Source organism: Bubalus bubalis, chromosome 4 (assembly GCF_019923935.1).
Source record: "Bubalus bubalis isolate 160015118507 breed Murrah chromosome 4, NDDB_SH_1, whole genome shotgun sequence".
NCBI lineage: Eukaryota > Metazoa > Chordata > Mammalia > Artiodactyla > Bovidae > Bubalus > Bubalus bubalis.
In genome coordinates, this window is record NC_059160.1 from 126,591,084 (window position 1) to 126,612,471 (window position 21,388).

Here is a 21,388-nt window from a genome sequence, read left to right on the forward strand (position 1 = left end):
CCATCTGCCCTAGGACTCTGCGGCAACCGCTCACGAGGGGGGTTCGGAATCTCTTCCTGACAGGGGGAATCTCAGTGAGGTGTACATACCTGTACAGTTTTGGTAATCTGCGGTAAGTTATATGGTATTTATTGGCATGTCCAACTTGCTTGCGCTTTTTTCACATCAGATCTTTCACTTAAGGGTACTGATTCAATACGGGAGAGAAAAGAAGAACCTCTCCGCTCTTTTTACATGAATGTAAAGCAGCTTAAAATGATCCTTGCCTAGATTGCTTGGGATGACAGGTGTTCTCGACATGGCAGGGCAGATGTTTCGGATCTTTGCAACTGAAAATTACATTGCACACTGTGATTATTTCTCAGCGATGGTAGGTCATATTTTGTTTTATACCAGAGCTACACTCTTAATTTTAAGGGATTTCAATGAACCAAAAGATCACTCGGAATTAATTGGGATAAATGGATTTCTGGATGGGTGGGTAGATGGGATGTGAAGAGCTGGAGCCGAAAAGGAAAATGGACTTGGAAAACCATCGACTGTGGCTAACCTGGGGGTGATGATTAGAGGAGGACAGGCCAAGCTGGGTAACAGAAAGGGGAAGTTAAGTCTTAGCCCCAGCTGGCTTGCCCTCACATGTCTGTGTAAGATCGTGCAAGAGAAATTACAGTGCCTTCTACAGAATTTTTGTCTTTACCTATGTGAAGCGAGGTGACATTCTAAGTCACTGACGCCGTCTTATCATTTAGATGTAGAAATCTTTAGAAACAAACAAAATACTATATATATGTCTGTACGTACAAAAATGGCAAAGCTGATGACCAGTGTCACAGAACACAGGTCACGGTGTGTATATGAGGCAGAGTCCGCAGAAGATGAATCGCTGGTTGCTTTTACTTCCTGAATAAGACCGAAAAATTATTTACTGAACCTGCAAACCTTTTTATGAAACTTTTAAGCACCAGGCTGTTTACTTCCACATTATAGGTCTGCCAGAAAATTCTATCTGTGATAGATCTGTAAAGAGGGATGAGGGGGTTAGAGTTTACTATTTTTGAAGTTTACATTGTTACATATCGAAATGGAAACCTTATTTTGAAATGTTGTCATAACCCAATGGTGCACTCTGTAACCATGGAGTCTTTTGTTTCCTAGGGGAAAGGAGTACTCATGACCTAAACTTTTTAGCAAATTATTATTCTCAGTTTCCATTACCTGTTTGGCCAAACAGATGAATAAACTATTTAAAAAAGAAGCATTTTGTGCTGTCTTGGCGGCAACTTTGTTCCTTTCGCACTAGGTAGATCTGACTTTCTGGCTTCCTCACCTGATATTCTTCTCCCAGCAAGCCCCATCCTCCTGCACCCTCAAGGCACAGAAAGCCATCCTGCCACTTCAAGGGAAGAAAGTTCTTAATGCAGATAAGAGTTGCTTTCACAACTTCCCTGGTGGCTCAGACGGCAAAAAAAAAAAAAAAATCTGCCTGCAATGCAGAAGACCTGGGTCCCATCCCTGAGTTGGGAAGATCCCCTGGAGTAGGGCATAGCAGCCCACTCCATTATTCTTGCCTGGAGAATTCCATGAACAAAGGAGCCTGATGGGCTGGAGTCCATGGGATCACAAAGAGTCAGACACAACTGAATAACTAACACACTTTGCTTTCACAAAAGTGAAATGCAGGGCAAAGGTCCAGCCCTGGAAGGAAATGTCTCGAGGCAGAGTTTCCTTCTATCCTCCTCCCGGACCTGCCCCTCTCCAGGGGCGCCTGCCTCCCACTCTGTGCATCTCTGGTATGGCTTCTGCCTCCCTGTCCTGTGCAACCCAGTCCCTCGGCTTCCTTGCACTTGCGCCTCAGAGTGGCAGCCTCAGTCCCTAAATTGACCTGGTCTTTTCAGCTTTGCTCCCACACCTGACTTCTGCCTGGTTCTAGAAGGAATTTAATGTAACATGTGTATCACTGTTCCAGGCCGCTGCAGCCAGGGGCTCTGAGGTCTTGCATCTCTCATCCTCTGGCCACAGAAGGCCATGTTCTCTAAGAGGGCATGTGAACCGCGAGGCAGGCTTGGACTTGAGACCTTTTGCTGAAGTGCCTGCACCTGGACAAACCTCTCCTCCAGCAACAACAACAACAAAAAACCTGTATGGGACTAAAAATAACTGTGCACATGCACAGTTAGGGCAAAATTATGACAGAGGATACACAATAAACCAAAAAATCCCAATTGCCATTTTTGAAGAGCCTGAAGCAAAAGTATCATGTCAGGAGGAAAAGCAGGGTACTGTGCATGACCCCTCACACAGCACCTCCTAGGTCAATTCCATTCAGTCGCTCAGTCGTGTCTCTCTCTTTATGAGGCCCCGTGGACTGCAGCATGCCAGGCCTCCCTGTCCATCACCAACTCCCGGAGCTTGCTCAAACTCATGGCCATTTAGTCGGTGATGCCATCCATCTCATCCTCTGTTGTCTCCTTCTCCTCCTGCCTTCAATCTTTCCCAGCATCAGGGTATTTTCCAAGGAGTCAGTTCTTTGCATCAGGTAGCCAAAGTATTTGAGTTTCAGCTTCAGCATCAGTCCTTCCAATGAATATTCAGGACTGATTTCCTTTAGGATTGACTGGTTGCAGTCCAAGGTGCAGTTCAAGCTCTGCCTAGATCAGATCAGATCAGTTGCTCAGTCATGTCCGACTCTTTGTGACCCCATGAATCGCAGCACGCCAAGCCTCCCTGTCCATCACCAACTCCCAGAGTTCACTGAGACTCACGTCCATTGAGTCAGTGATGCCATCCAGCCATCTCATCCTCTGTCGTCCCCTTCTCCTCCTGCCCCCAATCACTCCAGCATCAGAGTCTTTTCCAATGAGTCAACTCTTCACATGAGGTGGCCAAAGTACTGGAGTTTCAGCTTTAGCATCATTCCTTCCAAAGAAATCCCAGGGCTCATCTCCTTCAGAATGGACTGGTTGGATCTCCTTGCAGTCCAAGGGACTCTCAAGAGTCTTCTCCAACACCACAGTTCAAAAGCATCAATTCTTCGGCACTCAGCTTTCTTCACAGTCCAACTCTCACATCCATACATGACCACAGGAAAAACCATAGCCTTGACTAGATGGACCTTTGTTGGCAAAGTAATGTCTCTGCTTTTGAATATGCTATCTAGGTTGGTCTAAGGGGTGGGCAAACCATCGAAGCCACTCCTCTGGCCCGAGCCCTGGACATACTCCTTCCTTCATGCTGTGTAAGGAACAAGCTTGCCCACCTCAGGGAGCCAACAAGCAAGAGAACCTGTTGTTCGTCCCTGCCTCCCTTGGCTGCATCAGGGGCCCTGGTAAAAGCCTTGTCTGAATTTCTTGTCTGGCCTCTAGTCAACTTCTATTGATTAAGGAGGCCAAAAACTCTGGTTGGTATCAAATGGAGAGGAGATGACAGCCTCTTTGGAATACCTTGTCCCACCACCCACACATACAGCATCTACACCGGGGTGCCCGACCTCGAGATTCTAATGCCTGATGATCTGAAGTGGAGCTGATATAATAATAATTGAAATAAAGTGCACAATAAATGTAATGCTTGAATCATTCTGAAACCATCCTCCTTCCCCAGTCCATGGAAAAATTGTCTTCCAAGAAATCAGTCCCTGGTGCCAAAAAAGTTGGGGACTGCTGGTGAAAGGTTGTTGTTGAATCATGCGAAGACACCGGGATTCTTGGCCCCCGGAGGAGAAGAATTCAATCCGGGGCCAGAGACGAGGCTTGATTGCTCAGAGCTTTTGTGTAATAAAGTTTTATTAAAGTATAAAGGAGATAGAGAAAGCTTCTGACATAGGCATCAGAAGGGGGCAGAAAGAGTACCCACTTGCTAGTGTTAACAACGAAGTTATATAATCCAAAGAATGTCTGGAGGTTGTAAAGACCTCATCAGACCTACTCCCATAATTTACATTTTAAGGTAACACTGTCCTCAGGCAAGATACATCCTTGTAAAGACCAGGTCTACTCCCATAATTTACATTTTAAGATAACAGAAGGCTGAATCCAAAGACTGTCCTTAGGCAGGATCATTATTGTTATATAATCCTAAGGAATGTGGAAAAAGAAAAAAAGTTTGTCCTTTCTTCCTCCTTGAGAATTCCAGACCCCTCTCTCCTTGGGGACCCCTAGACTCCCTATCAACCTGCCTAGGAACTGACTCTCTCACTGGTACATGGGGTCAGAACCTGGAGCGTGTCACTGTCTAGGACAGGGCTGCCTGTCCATGTCTCCCCTGTGTGCTGTGAGCCCCTAGGAGTCACCTCCATGACTTCCTGGGCTCCCAACCCCTCCAGTTACACAGCCAAACATTTCCTTTGTTAGCCATAATGTGAAAACCTGCGAAACCATACACATGACAGATTTACCTTATTCTTCCATGGGCATAAAAGACTATGAAGACCCAAAAGATGTGAGAGTAGGGACTGAAGGAGATATTTGTAAGCCTGTCATCAGAGGGGCATTATTCACAGTCGCTAAGGGGTAGAAGCAACCCAGGTATGCATCAATGGATGAATGGCTACATATGGTAAATACATGTAGTGGAGTATTATTCAGCCTTCAAAAGGGAATGAAATTCTGATACAGGTTACAAGTTGGATGAACCTTGAAGACATTATACTAATGAAAAAAGCCAGTCACATAGGACAAATATTAACTGATTTCACTAATATGAGGTACCTAGCATAGTCAGACTCAGAGAGACAGAAAGGAGAATGGTGGTTCTTAGGGACCAGGAATGAGGAGTCATTGTTCAATGGGTACAGAATTTCAGCTTTGTAAGATTATTCAAAAGTTCTGGAGGTTGAAGGTGATAGATAATGGTTGTTCCACAATGTGAATGCACTTAATGCCACTGAACTTAGAAATGGTCCAAATGGTACACTTTATATTATGTATCATTTACTCCAGTAAAAAAAAGACTATGAAGATTAATATATGTGAAATTAAAAGGTTAAACCTTTCAGGAGAGATTAATGTTTCTTCCGGAACATTATAAACATGAGTTGGGGTGGGGGTTGGAGGATTTGAGAGGGTTTTTTTTTTTTCTAGAAAGAATACAAACTACAACTCATTCCACCCTCTCCACCCCTACTACACAGATTTCAAGAACTGGGATGAGCTGTGACAAACCAAGAAAGGATCCATGAACAGAAACTCTTGGGAAGGGGTTCTTCCTGATGGAACCATGGGGTGGCTTTGGGAAACAGGCTCCATTTTTGTTCTCACTGGGGGATTGTCTGCCCTCTGGAGGATGGTCTGGAAAGAACTAAGGAATTCTTCTACCTTTGCTCCTTAAAGGAATATAAAAGTAAAACGAAGATGGAAGGCACAAAGAGGATATGGGGCCTCCGCCACTCCAGCCCTTCCCTCTCAGAATGTGGACATAGGAATCCAGCTGCAGTGCAGATCCGGAGCTCCTCCTTACCTGGGCTGTCACGGATAAAGAGAATGCAGAGACAGGAAGTTGTGGTTAGAGACCTACCTCCATAGAACAAGGGTGTTTCCAGACCTAGCCAACGATACATGGCACGGAGTTCTTTATCTTCAGTTTTGAATATAAATGATTTATTCTAACACTAGAATGTGGTTGTAGTTGTACAATCTTACAAATATGCCAACATTTCATAAATTGTATACATCAAACAGGTAAATTTTATGATATGTGAATTATATCTCAGTTGAGTGGTTTATGAAATGGTTGCCTCACAAAATGATTTAAAATGTCTTTGCCAAAATCTTACAAGTATAAAGGACATTTGTGGGGCAGTTGGCTTGGTTTTGGCTGCCCAGCCTCTGATCCTTGCTGGAAGCAGCATTTTGCTATTGTTGCAGGAGCTGAAGGGAGCAGAGTCTCCGCCTCAGATGCCAGCGTCCAGTGGAGAGGGAGAGGGAGTGAATGAACTTGGCCAGTGGGCTGCAGCCTCCCAGGGCTTGGCCAGACCCCGAGGAACAGCCCGAGAAAGGCTTGCTGACCGGTCAGTCCCCAGGTCTCTCCCGTTCCTCCTTTTTCCAAACAGGTCCTTTGGATACATACAGTCCCAAAGAGCCTTCCAAAAAATTGACTTCTGTTTAAGACAGCAAGATGCAATTCTGTTGCTTGAGTTCAAGAACTCTGAATAATATGTGGGAGAAAAGTAGAATATTCAAAGAAAAATTGGACTTTTATTTGGGGACTGTTTGTTTGTTTTGACTTTCTGGTACTCACATTTCTTGAATCTGGGCTCATTATGGCCAAGCAGGACTCCTTGGTCAAACTGCTTTAAAGAATGGATGAGAATGATTCATAAGAAATACACCCACAATATATAAATAAAGAGGGTTTTAAAGTTTTTCACAGTGCTTAAAATACATTTAAAAACATTTTTAAGGAATAGTATTTGTCTTACATATTTCTTATATATTTTAGCATTGTCAAAATCTTGAGAAAGTCATTTTCTCGAGTTAGAATAGTGATAAACTTCAGCTAAGGTAAATCTCTAAATTATCAAAAAGTGTGGTTACTAGAATCATAACAAATGAAATCTTACGAATGCAATGTATTATGATGGATTGTAAATTTTAACTCTCAACAACCAAAAAGAATGTGAATTTTTTTCTCATAGGTTTTCTGTAAAAACTAGATTTTTTCTCATAGGTGTTCTGTAAAAACTGAGGAATAGCCATGGAGCCACAAGCCAGCAAGAAGTGCATGCGTACTCCAGCAGCAGTGGCAGTATAGTGGCGGCCTCTGACTCATGACAGGGAGCCCAGAGGGAGCCACAGGCCCAGCAATCTCACTAAGGGCTGGAGGGAGCCTCCAGGCACTTCCTCCCTGAGAGTGACAGGCACCCAGAAGAAGGGACTCTGGAATAAGAAAAAAATTAGAAGAACTTAAAAAAAAAAAAAAATCTCCTGATGGAAATTTCAGGAGTTCCCAGTGTTTATACCCCATCTATTAACAGTAACTCCACAAGAGACCTGCTGGCCCCCTAATATTTTTTAGGAATCTACGCTATGCTAATGACGTGGGGAATCTCAGAGGCTAGGGACAGACAGGAGTTAAAGGCCGTGCTTGTGTCCACATACAGCAGTGCCTATGAGGGGAAAATTTAGGTATAAATAAAGAAATGCTGTTGTTATATCACTGTGGTGGTCTTTTTCAACATACACATGATACATTATCAGGGATTAGAGTTTGATGTTTTGTATGCCCCTGACCACTCTTTCGTGGTACCTTCATTTACGGGGACTGCAAATTCAGTTACTCCAAGGAGATGTACTTACATTCACTCCTCACTCTCCCTGTTAGCTGATTTCATCCCGTTAGTGAGAAAACTCCATGTATGATGTACCTTCCTTTGTAATCTGGAGTGTGCAGAGCAGGCAGCCTTGTGGGAATGCTGACAGCCTGGCACTTATCAAGGATTTTGCAAAATATCTATACCGTGTAGATAGCCCTGCTGAATGGGACTGCTTGAGATGTTGGATTTCCTCAAGAACCTCATGTGTGAGTGTGTGTGCAAGCATTTGCCACATTTGCTGTAGGCTTTAGATTAGCACATCTTTCCAACCAATTAGGCTATTTCTATTTTTTATTTTGTTTATGTAAAATATTCATGCAAACTAATCACTACATAATAATCACTAATTTTTAAAATGATACCGTTTAGATTAGACATATACTTATTTACCTGGACTTCCCTGGTAGTACAGAGGTAAAGAACCTGCCTGCCAATGCAGGAGACACAAGAGATGTGGATTTGATCCCCAGGTTGGGAAGATTCCCTGGAGAAGGAAATGGCAACCCACTCCAGTATTCTTGCCTGTAAAATTCCATGAACAGAGGAGCCTGGTGGCTTACAGTCCATGGGATCACAAAGAGGCGGACGTGACTGAGCATATACTTGTCTACCTACAGCCTGATGACTTTCTTCAATCTTTTATTGCATGCAATCACCATTTAGGGTGGATCTGGCGTCTTTCTCTAAAGCTTAATTTTTTTTAATACAATCTTACCATTAACACTGATTTAAAGTCCAGAGCACATTTGGACATTTAGCTGCCCCCAGGTCTGGCTTACCTGAGGGTATTATTGCATCAAAAGCATTAACACATTACTTTGGCCTGGATTTTCTTATATTTTCTAACATTTAATTTCCTGTCTTTTTTTTAGCAGAGTGAAAAATGCTAAGTTACTGTTCAACAGTCTCAGCTACCTATTCTCTCAGATCCTTTATTGTCTCTTGCTAAATGAGTATTGAGTGAAATGAAATTCTAGTGAATTCTAGGCTTTTTTCTGTTGTATTTTGCTTGGTGTTTCTATAAAAACTTAGAGAATAACCCATGTTCTGCCATCTTTCCCCATGCAGGACAAATGCTGCTAGGATTTCAGATGCCAAGAGATCACTTAAAGAAAATCTGACCAGGACTTCTGAGTAGAAGATGAATGAAAACATTTTGAGGTCAGGGACAATGAGCGGGCATCTGCTTCTTAAATGCCAACTGCTAAAATCAATCATAATACACAAACTTCAGTGAAACCTGGTCCCCAGGGTCGTCAAGGATATGTTTGTGAAAGTAACTTACAACCTGCAGAATGTTCTACGGCTGTATTAAGTAATTATCAAGGGACTTTCACAAGACCATATGGCTGGGAGGGGCCTAGCAGATTGCCTTGTCCCCCAGGACTTGCCTGTGGGGAGACTGCTCAGAGAGAAAGGCTCTTAGGACAGACTTCTCAGCTGAGTGATTCTGTCTATGGCCCTTTTGGAAAAAAGTCTCCTGAGACTTTGAAAGACTTCAATAAGCATGAAAGCTCTGTAGACTAAACATTTTCTACATAAGTTTCCTTCTGATATTGCTTTCTAATTAAAGTCAATGATAGGTTTCTTTTTGTCTTGTCTCCAAATACAGTCACTTCACCTAGCAATAGAAGAATACATGTTCTTCCCCAACGCACATGGTCCATTCTCCAGGACAGACCATATACTAGGCCACAAAAAAGTCTCCATAAATTTAAAAGATTGAAATCGTACAAACTATCCTTTCTGACCACAATGGAATGAAACGAGAAATCAATAACAGAAGGAAACTTGAAAATTCACAAATTTCTGGGAATTAAACAACACATGCCCAAACAACCAATGCATGAAAAAAGAGATCACAAAGGAAATTAGCAAACACTTAGAAACAAATAAAAACAAAAAATACCATACCAGAACTTTTGGAATGCTGCAAAGGCAATGCTCAGAGGGAAATTTATAGCTGCACATTCATTCATTTAAAAAAGAAAAAGATCTCAAGTCAATAACCTCACTTTAGTCAGCAGGGGACAATATAAAGAAGGGAAACTAAACCCAAAGCTAATAGAAGGAAGGAATAATAAGGATTACAGTGAAAATAAGTAAAATTATTATTTGTTGTTTAGTCGCTAAGTTGTGTCTGACTCTCTTGCAAGCCCCTGAACTTCAGCCCACCAAGCTCCTCTATCCATGGAATTTCCCAGGCAAGAAGACTGGAATGGGTTGCCATTTCCTTCTCCAGAGGATATTCCTGACCCAGGGATCATTGGCAGGCAGATTCTTTACCACTGAGCCACCAGGGAAGCAATAAATAAAATATAAAAGCGATAGAATCAACAAAACTAAAAATTGGTGTTGTGTTTTTTAAGATCAATAGTGTTAACAGATCTTTAGTTAGACTGACAAAGATGAAAAAGAGAGAGGAAACTCAACTAAAATCAGAAATAACCAGGTGTAACATTACTACTGACCTTCAGTTCAGTTCAGTTCAGTCGCTCAGTCATGTCCGACTCTTTGCAACCCATGAATTGCAGCACGCCAGGCCTCCCTGTCCATCACCAACTCCCGGAGTTCACTCAAACTCATGTCCATCATGTCAGTGATGCCATCCAGCCATCTCATCCTCTGTCATCCTCTTCTCCTCCTGCCCCCAATCCCTCCCAGCATCAGGGTCTTTTCCAATGAGTCAGCTCTTCACATCAGGTGGCCAAAGTATTGGAGTTTCAGCTTCAGCATCAGTCCTTCCAATGAACACCCAGGACTGATCTCCTTTAGGATGGACTGGTTGGATATCCTTGTACTCCAAGGGACTCTCAAGAGTCTTCTCCATCACCACAGTTCAAAAGCATCAATTCTTCGGCGCTCAGCTTTCTTCACAGTCCAACTCTCACGTCCATACATGACCACTGGAAAAACCATAGCCTTGACTAGATGGACCTTTGTTGGCAAAGTAATGTCTCTGCTTTTGAATATACTATCTAGGTTGGTCATAACTTTCCTTCCAAGGAGTAAGCATCTTTTAATTTCATGGCTGCAATCACCATCTGCAGTGATTTTGGAGCCCCCCAAAATAAAGTCTGACACTGTTTCCCCTGTTTCCCCATCTATTTGCCATGAAGTGATGGGACTGGATGCCATGATCTTCGTTTTCTGAATGTTGAGCTTTAAGCCAACTTTTTCATTCTCCTCTTTCACTTTCAACAAGAGGCTTTTGAGTTCCTCTTCACTTTCTGTCATAAGGGTGGTGTCATCTGCATATCTGAGGTTTCTGATATTTCTCCCAGCAATCTTGATTCCAGCTTGTGCTTCTTCCAGCCCAGCATTTCTCATGATGTACTCTGCATATAAGTTAAATAAGCAGGGTGACAATATACAGCCTTGACGTACTCCTTTTCCTATTTGGAACCAGTCTGTTGTTCCATGTCCAGTTCTAACTGTTGCTTCCTGACCTGCATACAGGTTTCCCAAGAGGCAGGTCAGGTGGTCTGGTATTCCCATCTCTTTCAGATTTCTCCACAGTTTATTGTGATCCACACAGTCAAAGACTTTGGCATAGTCAATAAAGCAGAAGTAGATGTTTTTCTGGAACTCTCTTGCTTTTTCCATGATCCAGCAGATCTTGGCAATTTGATCTCTAGTTCCTCTGCCTTCTCTAAAACCAACTTGAACATCTGGAAGTTCATGGTTCACGTATTGCTGAAGCCTGGCTTGGAGAATTTTGAGCATTACTTTACTAGCGTGTGACATGAGTGCAATTGTGTGGTAGTTTGAGCATTCTTTGGCATTGCCTTTCTTTGGGATTGGAATGAAAACTGACCTTTTCCAGTCCTGTGACCACTGCTGAGTTTTCCAAATTTGCTGGCATATTGAGTGCAGCACTTGCACAGCATCATCTTTTAAGATTTGAAATAGCTCAACTGATATTCCATCACCTCCACTAGCTTTGTTCGTAGCGATGCTTTCTAAGGCCCACTTGACTTCACACTCCAGGATGTCTGGCTCTAGGTGAGTGATCACACCATTGTGATTATCTGGGTCATGAAGATCTTCTTTGTACTGTTCTGTGTATTCTTGCCACCTCTTCTTAATATCTTCTGCTTCTGTTAAGTCCATACCATCTCCGTCCTTTATTGAGCCCATCTTTTCATGAAATATTCCCTTGGTATCTCTAATTTTATTGAAGAGATCTCTAGTCTTTCCCATTCTGTTGTTTTCCTCTATTTCTTTGCATTGATCGCTGAGGAAGGCTTTCTTATCTCTCCTTGCTATTCTTTGGAACTCTGCATTCAGATGCTTCTATCTTTCCTTTTCTCCTTTGCTTTTCGCTTCTCTTCTTTTCACAGCTATTTGTAAGGCCTCCTCAGGCAGCCATTTTGCTTTTTTTCATTTCTTTTTCTTGGGGACGGTCTTGATCCCTGTCTCCTGTACAATGTCACGAACCTCATTCCATAGTTCATCAGGCACTCTGTCTATCTGATCTAGTCCTTTAAATCTATTTCTCACTTCCACTGTATAATCATAAGGGATTTGATTTAGGTCATACCTGAATGGTCTAGTGGTTTCCCCTACTTTCTTCAATTTAAGTCTGAATTTGGCAATAAGAAGTTCATGATCTGAGCCACAGTCAGCTCCCAGTCTTGTTTTGGCTGACTGTATAGAGCTTCTCCATCTTTGACTGCAAAGAATATAATCAATCTGATTTTGGTGTTGACCATCTGGTGATATCCATGTGTAGAGTTTTCTCTTGTGTTGTTGGGAGAGGGTGTTTGCTATGACCAGTGCATTCTCTTGGCAAAACTCTTTTAGCCTTTGCCCTGCTTCATTCCATACTCCAAGGCCAAATTTGCCTGTTACTCCAGGTGTTTCTTGACTTCCTACTTTTGCATTCCAGTCCCCTATAACGAAAAGGACATCTTTTTTGGGTGTTAGTTCTAAAAGGTCTTGTAGGTCTTCATAGAACCGTTCAACTTCAGCTTATTCAGTGTTACTGGTTGGGGCATAGACTTGGATTACTGTGATATTGAATGGTTTGCCTTGGAAATAAACAGAAATCATTCTGTCATTTTTGAGATTGCATCCAAGTACTGCATTTCAGACTCTTTTGTTGACCATGATGGCTACTCCATTTCTCCTAAGGGATTCCTTAAATATAATGGTCATCTGAGTGAAATTCACCCATTCCAGTCCATTTTAGTTCGCTGATTCCTAGAATGTTGACGTTCACTCTTGCCATCTCCTGTTTGACCACTTCCAATTTGCCTTGATTCATGGACCTAACATTCCGGGTTCCTATGCAATATTGCTCTTTACAGCATCAGACCTGGCTTCTATCAGCAGTCACATCCACAACTGGGTATTATTTTTGCTTTGGCTCCACCCCTTCATTCTTTCTGGAGTTATTTCTCCACTGATCTCCAGTAGCATATTGGGCACTTACCGATCTGGGGAGTTCCTCTTTCAGTGTCCTATCATTTTGCCTTTTCATACTGTTCATGGGGTTCTCAAGGCAAGAATACTGAAGTGGTTTGCCATTCCCTTCTCCAGTGGACCACATTCTGTCAGACCTCTCCACCATGACCCATCCATCTTGGGTGGCCCCACATGGCATGGCTTAGTTTCATTGAGTTAGACAATGCTGTGGTCCATGTGATCAGATTTGGAAATAAAAAGAATTATAAGAAAATATTATGAACAATTGTGTACCAATAAATAAATTAGATAACCAACCACATGCAAAAGAATGAAGATCAAACCCTACCTTATAACATGTATAAATATTAATTCAAAATAGATTCAGTTCAGTTCAGTTCAGTTGCTCAGTCATATCCAACTCTTTGAGACTCCATGAACCACAGCATGCCAGGCCTCCCTGTCCATCACCAACTCCCAGAGTTTACTCAAACTCATGTCCATTGAGTCAGTGATGCCATCCAGCCATCTCATTCTCTGTCATCCCCTTCTCCTCCTGCCCCCAATCCCTCCCAGCATCAGGGTCTTTTCAAATGAGTCAGCTCTTCACATGAGGTGGCCAAAGTACTGGAGTTTCAGCTTCAGCATCAGTCCTTCCAATGAACACCCAGGACTGATCTCCTTTAGGATGGACTGGTTGGATCTCCTTGTACTCCAAGGGACTCTCAAGAGTCTTCTCCAATACCACAGTTCAAAAGTATCAATTCTTCTGCACTCAGCTTTCTTTATAGTCCAACTCTCACATCCATACATGACCACTGGAAAAACCATAGCCTTGACTAGATGGACCTTTGCTGACAAAGTAATGTCTCTGCTTTTTAATATGCTGTCTAGGTTGGTCATAACTTTCCTTCTAAGGAGTAAGCGTCTTTTAATTTTATGTTTCATGGCTGCAATCACCATCTGCAGTGATTTTGGAGCCCCCAAAAATAAAGTCAGCCACTGTCTCCACTGTCTCCCTGTCTATTTCCTATGAAATGATGGGACCGGATGCCATGATATTAGTTTTCTGAATGTTGAACTTTAAACCAACTTTTTCACTCTCCTCTTTCACTTTCATCAAGAGGCTCTTTAGTTCTTCTTCACTTTCTGCCATAAGGGTGGTGTCATCTGCATATCTGAGGTTATTGGTATTTCTCCCGGCAATCTTGATTCCAGCTTGTGCTTCATTCAGCCTAGCATTTCTCATGATGTACTCTGCATATAAGTTAAGTAAGCAGGTTAGAAACCTAAATATAAGAGCAAACACCTTAGAACTCTTAGGAGAAAAGACACATTCCTATAAACACACAATTACCTTCATCAACTCTAAAAGGAATAGAAAATCTCAACAGAGCTTGAATTAAGTAATAAAAAACCTCTCAACAAAGAAAAGTCCAGGAAAAGAATGGCTTCATAGTTGTAGTCTACCAAACATTTGACAAATACCAATCTTTATCAAGCTCTTCCTATAAATAGACAAAATGAGAATACATCTTAACTTTTTCTATGAGGCTAGCATTATTCTGGTACCAAAGTCAGATAAAGATATCACAAGAATAGATCAACATCCCCTATGATATTCATTCAAAAATCCTCACAAAATACTAGTGAACCAAGTCCAACAATACATTAAAAGGATTATACACTATGAACAAGTGAGATTGATGTTTGGAATACAAGAATAATTCAACATAAGAAAAACAATCAATGTGATATATCACATTAATAGAACAAAGGAAAAAAATGCATGTGATCATCCCAATTGATGCAAAGGAAGAATTTCACTGGGGAGGGAGGGGGGAGGAGGGTTCGGGATGGGGAGCACATGTATACCTATGGCGGATTCGTTTTGATATTTGGCAAAACTAATACAATTATGTAAAGTTTAAAATAAAATAAAATTAAAAAAAAGAATTTCACAAAATCTAACACCCTTTCATGATTAAAAAAAAAAAAAAAACCCACTAAGAAAACTAGGGATAGAAAGAAACTTCCTCAATATAATGAACATTATTTATGAAAAACTCATGGCTAACATCATGCCCAATGGTGAAAGACTGAAAAATTTCTTCCTAATATCAGGAATAAGACAAGGATAACTGGCTTTGCCACTGCTATTCAACATTGTAATGGAATTTCATGCCAAAGCAACTGGACAAGAAAAAAGAAAAGATGTCTAAATTGGAGAGGAAAAACTAAAACTATCTCTATTTGCAGATGACATGATCCTATATACAGAAAATTCTAAAGAATTCACAGAAAAGGTACTAGAGCTAATAAATGAATTCAACAAAGTTGCAAGGTATAAGATCAACACACAGAAATCAACTGTGTTCTGATTTCTGCAATAAAAAAAACCCATGAGAGAAATCTAGAAAGCAATTCCATCTACCAATGGCACCAATAAAGAAATAAAATACCTAGAAGTAAATTTAACCAAGGATGTGAAAGACTTGTATGTTGAAAACTATAAACATTGCCCCCCGAAAGTTAAAGAGACCTAAGTAAATGGAGGGATATCATATGTTCATGGATTGCAAGACTTAACATTGTTTAAGATATCAGTACTATCCAAAGTGATATATGGATTCAAGCCAATTCCTATCAAAACTGCAATAGCCTTTATTTTTTTCAGATTTGAAAAAACTAATCTTCAAATTCTTATGGAATTTCCAAAGACCCAAATAGCCAAAACAATCTTGAAGAACAAAATCAGAAGACTCACACTTCCTGATTTTAAAACTTACTTCAAAGCTATAATTAAAACAGTGTGGTACCGGCATGAGGATTGACATATAGACCAATGGAATAGCAATGAGATCCAGAAATAAACCCAAATATTTATGATCAATTAATTTTTGACAAGGATGCCAAGCACATTCAATTGGCAAAGATCAGTCTCTTTATCAAATAGTCCTGGGACAACATGCAAAAAATGAAGTTCAAACCCTATCTTATGCCATACACAAAAATTAGCTCAGAATGGATCAGAAGCCTCAATATATGAGCAAAAAAAATCTTAAAAGTTTTAAAAGATGAGAGTAAATCTTCATGACTTGAATTTGACAATGATAGCAAAAGCATGAGACACAAAAGAAAATACAGTAAGTTGAACTTCATCAAAATCAAAAATTTTGTGTACCAAAGTACACTATCAAGAAAGTAAAAAATACAACCTACAGAATGGGAGAAAAACATATTTTTCTTGACCACACTGCACAACATGAGAGATCTAGTCCCCCAAGCAGGGTTCAAACCTGCACGCTTTGTGGTGGATGCACAGAGTCTTAACCACTGGACCACCAGGGAAGTCCCCAAAACGGGAGCAAATATTTAAGACTCACATTGCTGACAAGGATCTCATAATCAGAATATATAAAGAACTCCTAACACTCAATATTAAAAAGATAAAAATAACTAATTAAAAGAAGCAAAGGGGACTTGAACAAACATTTCTCCAATGAAGATATACAAATGGTCAATAAGCACATGAGAAGATACTCAGCATCACTAAACATTAGGGAAAAGCAAGTCAAAAGCAAGGCACCACTTCATACATACTAGGATGACTATAATAATTATACATATATATATATGTATATATATATATATTTCTTAAATACAAAACAAAGTGTTGATGAGTATGTGGGGAAACTGAAACTCTTATACACTGCTGGTAGAAAGATAAAATGGTACAACTGCTGTGGAAAAGTTTCCCGTTTCCCAACAATCTAAACATAGTATTACCATGTGCATATATTAGTGTATTAGTTATATTAGTGTATTAGTGTATATATTAGTTGCTCAGTCATGTCTGACTCTTTGTGACCGCATGGACTGTAGCCTGCCAGGTTCTTCTGTCCATGGAATTCTCAGGCAAGAATACTGGAGTGGGTTGCCATTTCCTTCTCCAGGGGATCTTCCCAATCCAGGGATTGAACCTAGGTCTCCTGGATTGCAGGCAGATTCTTTATCATCTGAGTCACCAGGGAAGCCCAAGAATTACCAGATGACCCAGCAATTCCACTTCTAGGTATAGATTCAAAATAACTGAAAACAGGAATTTGAGCAGATACTTGTATACCAATGTTCACTACAGCATTGTTCACAATAGTCAAAAGGTAGAAGCAATCCAAGTGTCTATCAAAATATGAAAATGGATGAACAAAATAATATGCAGACATATACTATGTTTTATGAAATATTATTCAGCCATTGAAAAGGTATGAAGTTCTGATGCATGCTACAAAATGAATAAATCTGGGAAATACTGTGCTAAGTGAAATAAGCTGGTCACAAAAGGACAATACTGTATTATTCCACTTTTATAAGGAAACTGGAATATTAGGTATCCCAAAGATTTGCTGTCACAAACTTAGAAGTAGTCTGGTGGTTAATTAGGGCCAAAAGTAGGGACATTAGTCAGTTCTAGTCCCAAAAGTAGATTGGAGATTATTAGGGCCCAGGAGGGAGAGAAGGAAATTGAGGAGTTATTGCTTAATAGGTACGGAGTTTTTGTTTGGAGTGAAAAGTTTAGAAATACTGGTGGTGATGGTTACAGAACAACTCGAATGTAGTTAATGACACTGATTTGCTTGGATCAAGTTGTAAATTTTATGTTATATTTATTTTACCACTTAAAAAAAAAAAGCATTGAGCTATGGATGGAGACAGAAAATAGAATCTGGTAAGTAATATATAGGTCATATATCCAGGGAATAGATGGGGTGGGACTAGAACTGACTAATGGCCCAGAAAAGAAAGAGCCCAGGGAGACTTCAGAGAGAAGATACCACTTAAGTGGGCATTTTCAAGGTAAATAAAGTGGGAGAGGACTACTAAAAGCAGAGGGAAGAGCAATATTTATGGTAGAAGATAATGTTAGAGAGGTAGGGCATCATCAGGAGTATTAATCCACCTTTACCTGATGATACATAAACTGTGACCAGAAGGAGCTTATGCAAAAAACACCAATAGGGAGATATGCCTTCTTCACCAAGCACCACAGTGGAACTCTAGGCGGGAGCAGACAGCAGACATCGGCTAAAAACTTACAAATAGTGGAGCCGGGGGCCATCACAAGCTGTCAGAGCAGGAAAGGCAGACTGGTCCTAGAATCCCATCTGGGGCTGTTACATGGGCGCTGTGCTCATAAAAGTAGCTAATGGACTTGAGAGTGGCCGCTTTCAACACAGAAATGTGACTAGATCAATCGAGTAAGCAAAGAATCGATAAGGAGGGCAGCTCCCTGGCCAAAGTCTGGCAGAGAGAGTTCCGTGAGGACTTCTGATGGAAAGTCAACAAGCAGAAAATTCAACTAAAAATAGAAACTCTTTTAACTTTTATGGGAACTCGGAAGTGTATACTACACAGATGATTTTACTAACATTAGAATTAATTAATAATAGATGTTTGCAGGAAGCAGTACATATTTCCAAACAATTCAACCATAGGGAATCTTGAGATTCTTTTAGGCTTTTACCAAGTTATTTAATACTTCACTTTTGATGAAGAAATTGATTCTAAAAAATTCTGTGTATATGAAAGCTCACATTTACTCTTTGATCTGTACTCGTCTGTGACTCTCATATATGAATCTGGGAACTGTTCTAAACATTTACTAATAAAACTGGAAACTAAAGTGATTCTTCATCATTTATGGTGTTTTGATGTAATGCATTACTTTTGATGCTGTGTGCTCAGTCGCTTCTGTTGTGTCTGATTCTTATGACCCTATGGACTGTAGCCCGCCAGGATCCTCTGTCCATGGGATTTTCCAGGCAAGAATATTGGACTGGATTGCCATTTCTTTCTCCAGGGCAGCTTCCTGGCCCAGGGATTGAACCCAGGTCTCCTGAACTGCAGGCAGATTCTTTACCAACTTAGCCAAGCATTACTTTTGAGGGTCTATTAATTAAATTCAATATTTGATACAGTTCCAGCTTTACAGCAGCAACAAGAAATAGCAGCAATCACATTGTACAGTTTCTGTCTGGTCTACACTGGGCCTCTGAGCACCCCCTACAGTGAGAAAGCAGGAAAGATTATTCAGATCTGTTTTGGGAACATGTCTACAGCTATTACAACATGTCTCGCTCACTACCTTGGTTACTGAAAAACTCTTCTGAGGCAAAGCACATCATCTCCAGAAAGACCTTTTTGAAATTCAAAGTCAGAATCTGCAAAGAGTCATCCCCTGAGCTCATGAAATGAAAGTGAAAGTCACTCAGTCCTGTCTGACTCTTTGTGACCCCATGGGACTCTCCAGGCCAGAATATTGGAGTAGGTAGGGCTTTCCCTTCTCCAGGGGATCTTCCCAACCCAGGGATCAAACCCAGGTCTCGCGCATAGGAGGTGGATTCTTTACCAGCTGAGCCACAAGGGAAGCCCAAGAATGCTGGAGTGGGTAGCCTAACCCTTCTCCATTGGATCTTCCAGACCCAGGAATCCAGCTGAGGTCTCCTCCAATGCATACAGATTACCAACTGAACTATCAGGAAAGCCAATTGTCAGTAGATTCTATATATTTGTTTTATTTTTTTTTTCTTTTATAACTGAGATTTTATTGGTTGTTTTGAGGATCACTACACAGACATTTCAATTTGTACACAATTCTTCACATATGTACCAGAAATCTAAAATATCATGTAGTTATGATTCTTAACAGTTATTCCAGTGACTTTCCAGCTTAAAATTTGGAGCAAACTTTCCTTAACAGGATATCAAGTACCAATATCTTCAAATATTGATATGTTGTTACATCATAAGTCCCACTGATTCACAATTTAATATCATATACACTACATACCCAAACTGTCAATCGTTCACAGCACATTAGCCAAGTTACTAGGAAAACTGGACTACCACGACCAAAGATGTTATAGTATAGTGCACAAAATTCTGACCAGGAGAGCCAAGATCAAAAAGTGGTTTGCTGTAGGAAATAATTCGACCAAAACAATATGGGAAGAGAAGTAATTTAAAGTGTTCAAGACATTAAATGCACAACTGACTCCAAACTGTCATTTAGTATGCTTTTGTGTTACAGGATATAAAAGCTATCCCCATCTATGGAATGTTAAGCTGACACCCAAGACAATCAAAGCCTCCCGTATCCAATATCCCACTATTTTCTGGTTGTACCAAAAAATAAACAACCAGCAAATGATTTCACCTCTTAAAAAAAAACATTTACACTTAAAAAATGGGAAGAGGTGGGATTCCCTCCTTTTTAAAAATGTTTCTAGAGCTACTAAAAAACTTGCATTTACAAAATAGTTGATAAAAATATTCCTCTGGATTGTACAAGAGGGGAAACAGGGACCACTGACAGGACTCGGTGTGTGGTTATTAATCAGACTTGGCTTCTTTCTCTTCTGCTTCATCAGAGGCTGGGCTCTCCTCGTTTTTAGTCTCTCCATTTTCTGCAGGTAAGTCTTCTTTAGTCTCCTGGTTGGCCACTTCCGCCTGTTTTCCCTTTGCTCCTCTTTTCCCTTTTGTTTGCACTTTTTTGCCTGAAGATTTATCCTTTCCCGCCGCCTTTTTTGGCTTCGTTTCCACTTTTGCAGGAGCCGGTTTAGCTGACAACCTCGCCGACCTCGTCTTGGGCTCCTCCTTCGCCGCCCCCTCGGCGGAGCTGACCTTCGTCTTGGGCATCGTGGCGACGGGGCGGGCGAGAGCCGGGTGCCTGAGGGCCGCGGCACGCCGAGAGCCTTCGCGAAGCTGAGTAGCCTGACCGCTGCCGCTCCTCCCGCCGCCCGAGCTGCTGGGACCTGCCTATATTTGTTTTAATACTGAGCATTTTATATGATTCTACTTTCTCTTCTTTCCTAGTAAATCAGTTATACTTTTTTTTTTTTAACTTTTGTTAGTGGTTGCCCTAGACTCTGTAATATACACTTACAACTAACCCAACCACTTTCAGATAACACTGTACCATGTCACATGTAGTGTGAGTACATTATAATAAGATAATCCTTATTTATATATAAGCATGCATAAACATGGGCTTCCCAGGTGGTGCAGTGGTAAAGAATCCACCTGCCAATGCAGGAGATGCAAGAGATGTGGATTCCATCATTGGGTCAGGAAGATCCCCTGGAGTAGGAAATGGCAACCCACTCCAGTATTCTTGCCTGGAAAATTCCAGAGGAGCCTGGAGGGCTACAGTCCATGGGGTTGCAAAGAGTTGGACACAACTGAGCTACTGAGCGCACACACACACGTACATAAACATATATAGATATATACACATAAAAAGATACATAAGCATACATAATCGCATGCCTTGTTATTATTTTAATAAATGTATCCACTAGATCAATTAGAAATAAGAAAAATAAAAGTTTTATTTTACTTTCACTTATTCATTTTCCAAAGCTCTTCCTTTCTTTATGTAGTCTAAGTCTCTGACCTATTTTCTTTTTCTTCTCTCTAAAGAATTTCTTTACTTACTGCTTGCAAGTCAGGTTCAACTGGCAACAAATTCCCTTCATTTTTGTCTCTTTATATCTCCATTTTTGAAGGATAATTTTGTGGGATACAACATTCTAGATTGGTGGGGGTTTTCTCTCAACACTTTAAATGTTTCAGTCCTTCTATTGCCTGCATGGTTTCTGAGCAAAACAG

At 40.8% G+C, this 21,388-nt stretch overlaps 1 protein-coding gene across 1 annotated transcript; it reads right to left on the reverse strand.

The window, feature by feature from the left end:
* Nucleotides 1-19,295: 19,295 nt before the first annotated feature.
* Nucleotides 19,296-20,509, reverse strand: LOC102415507 (non-histone chromosomal protein HMG-14-like). Its single transcript, XM_044942033.2, has one exon. The coding sequence runs from the start codon at nucleotides 20,414-20,416 to the stop codon at nucleotides 20,111-20,113; it is 306 nt and encodes a 101-aa protein (XP_044797968.2). The 5' UTR covers nucleotides 20,417-20,509; the 3' UTR covers nucleotides 19,296-20,110.
* Between the last annotated feature and the right edge of the window lie 879 nt (nucleotides 20,510-21,388).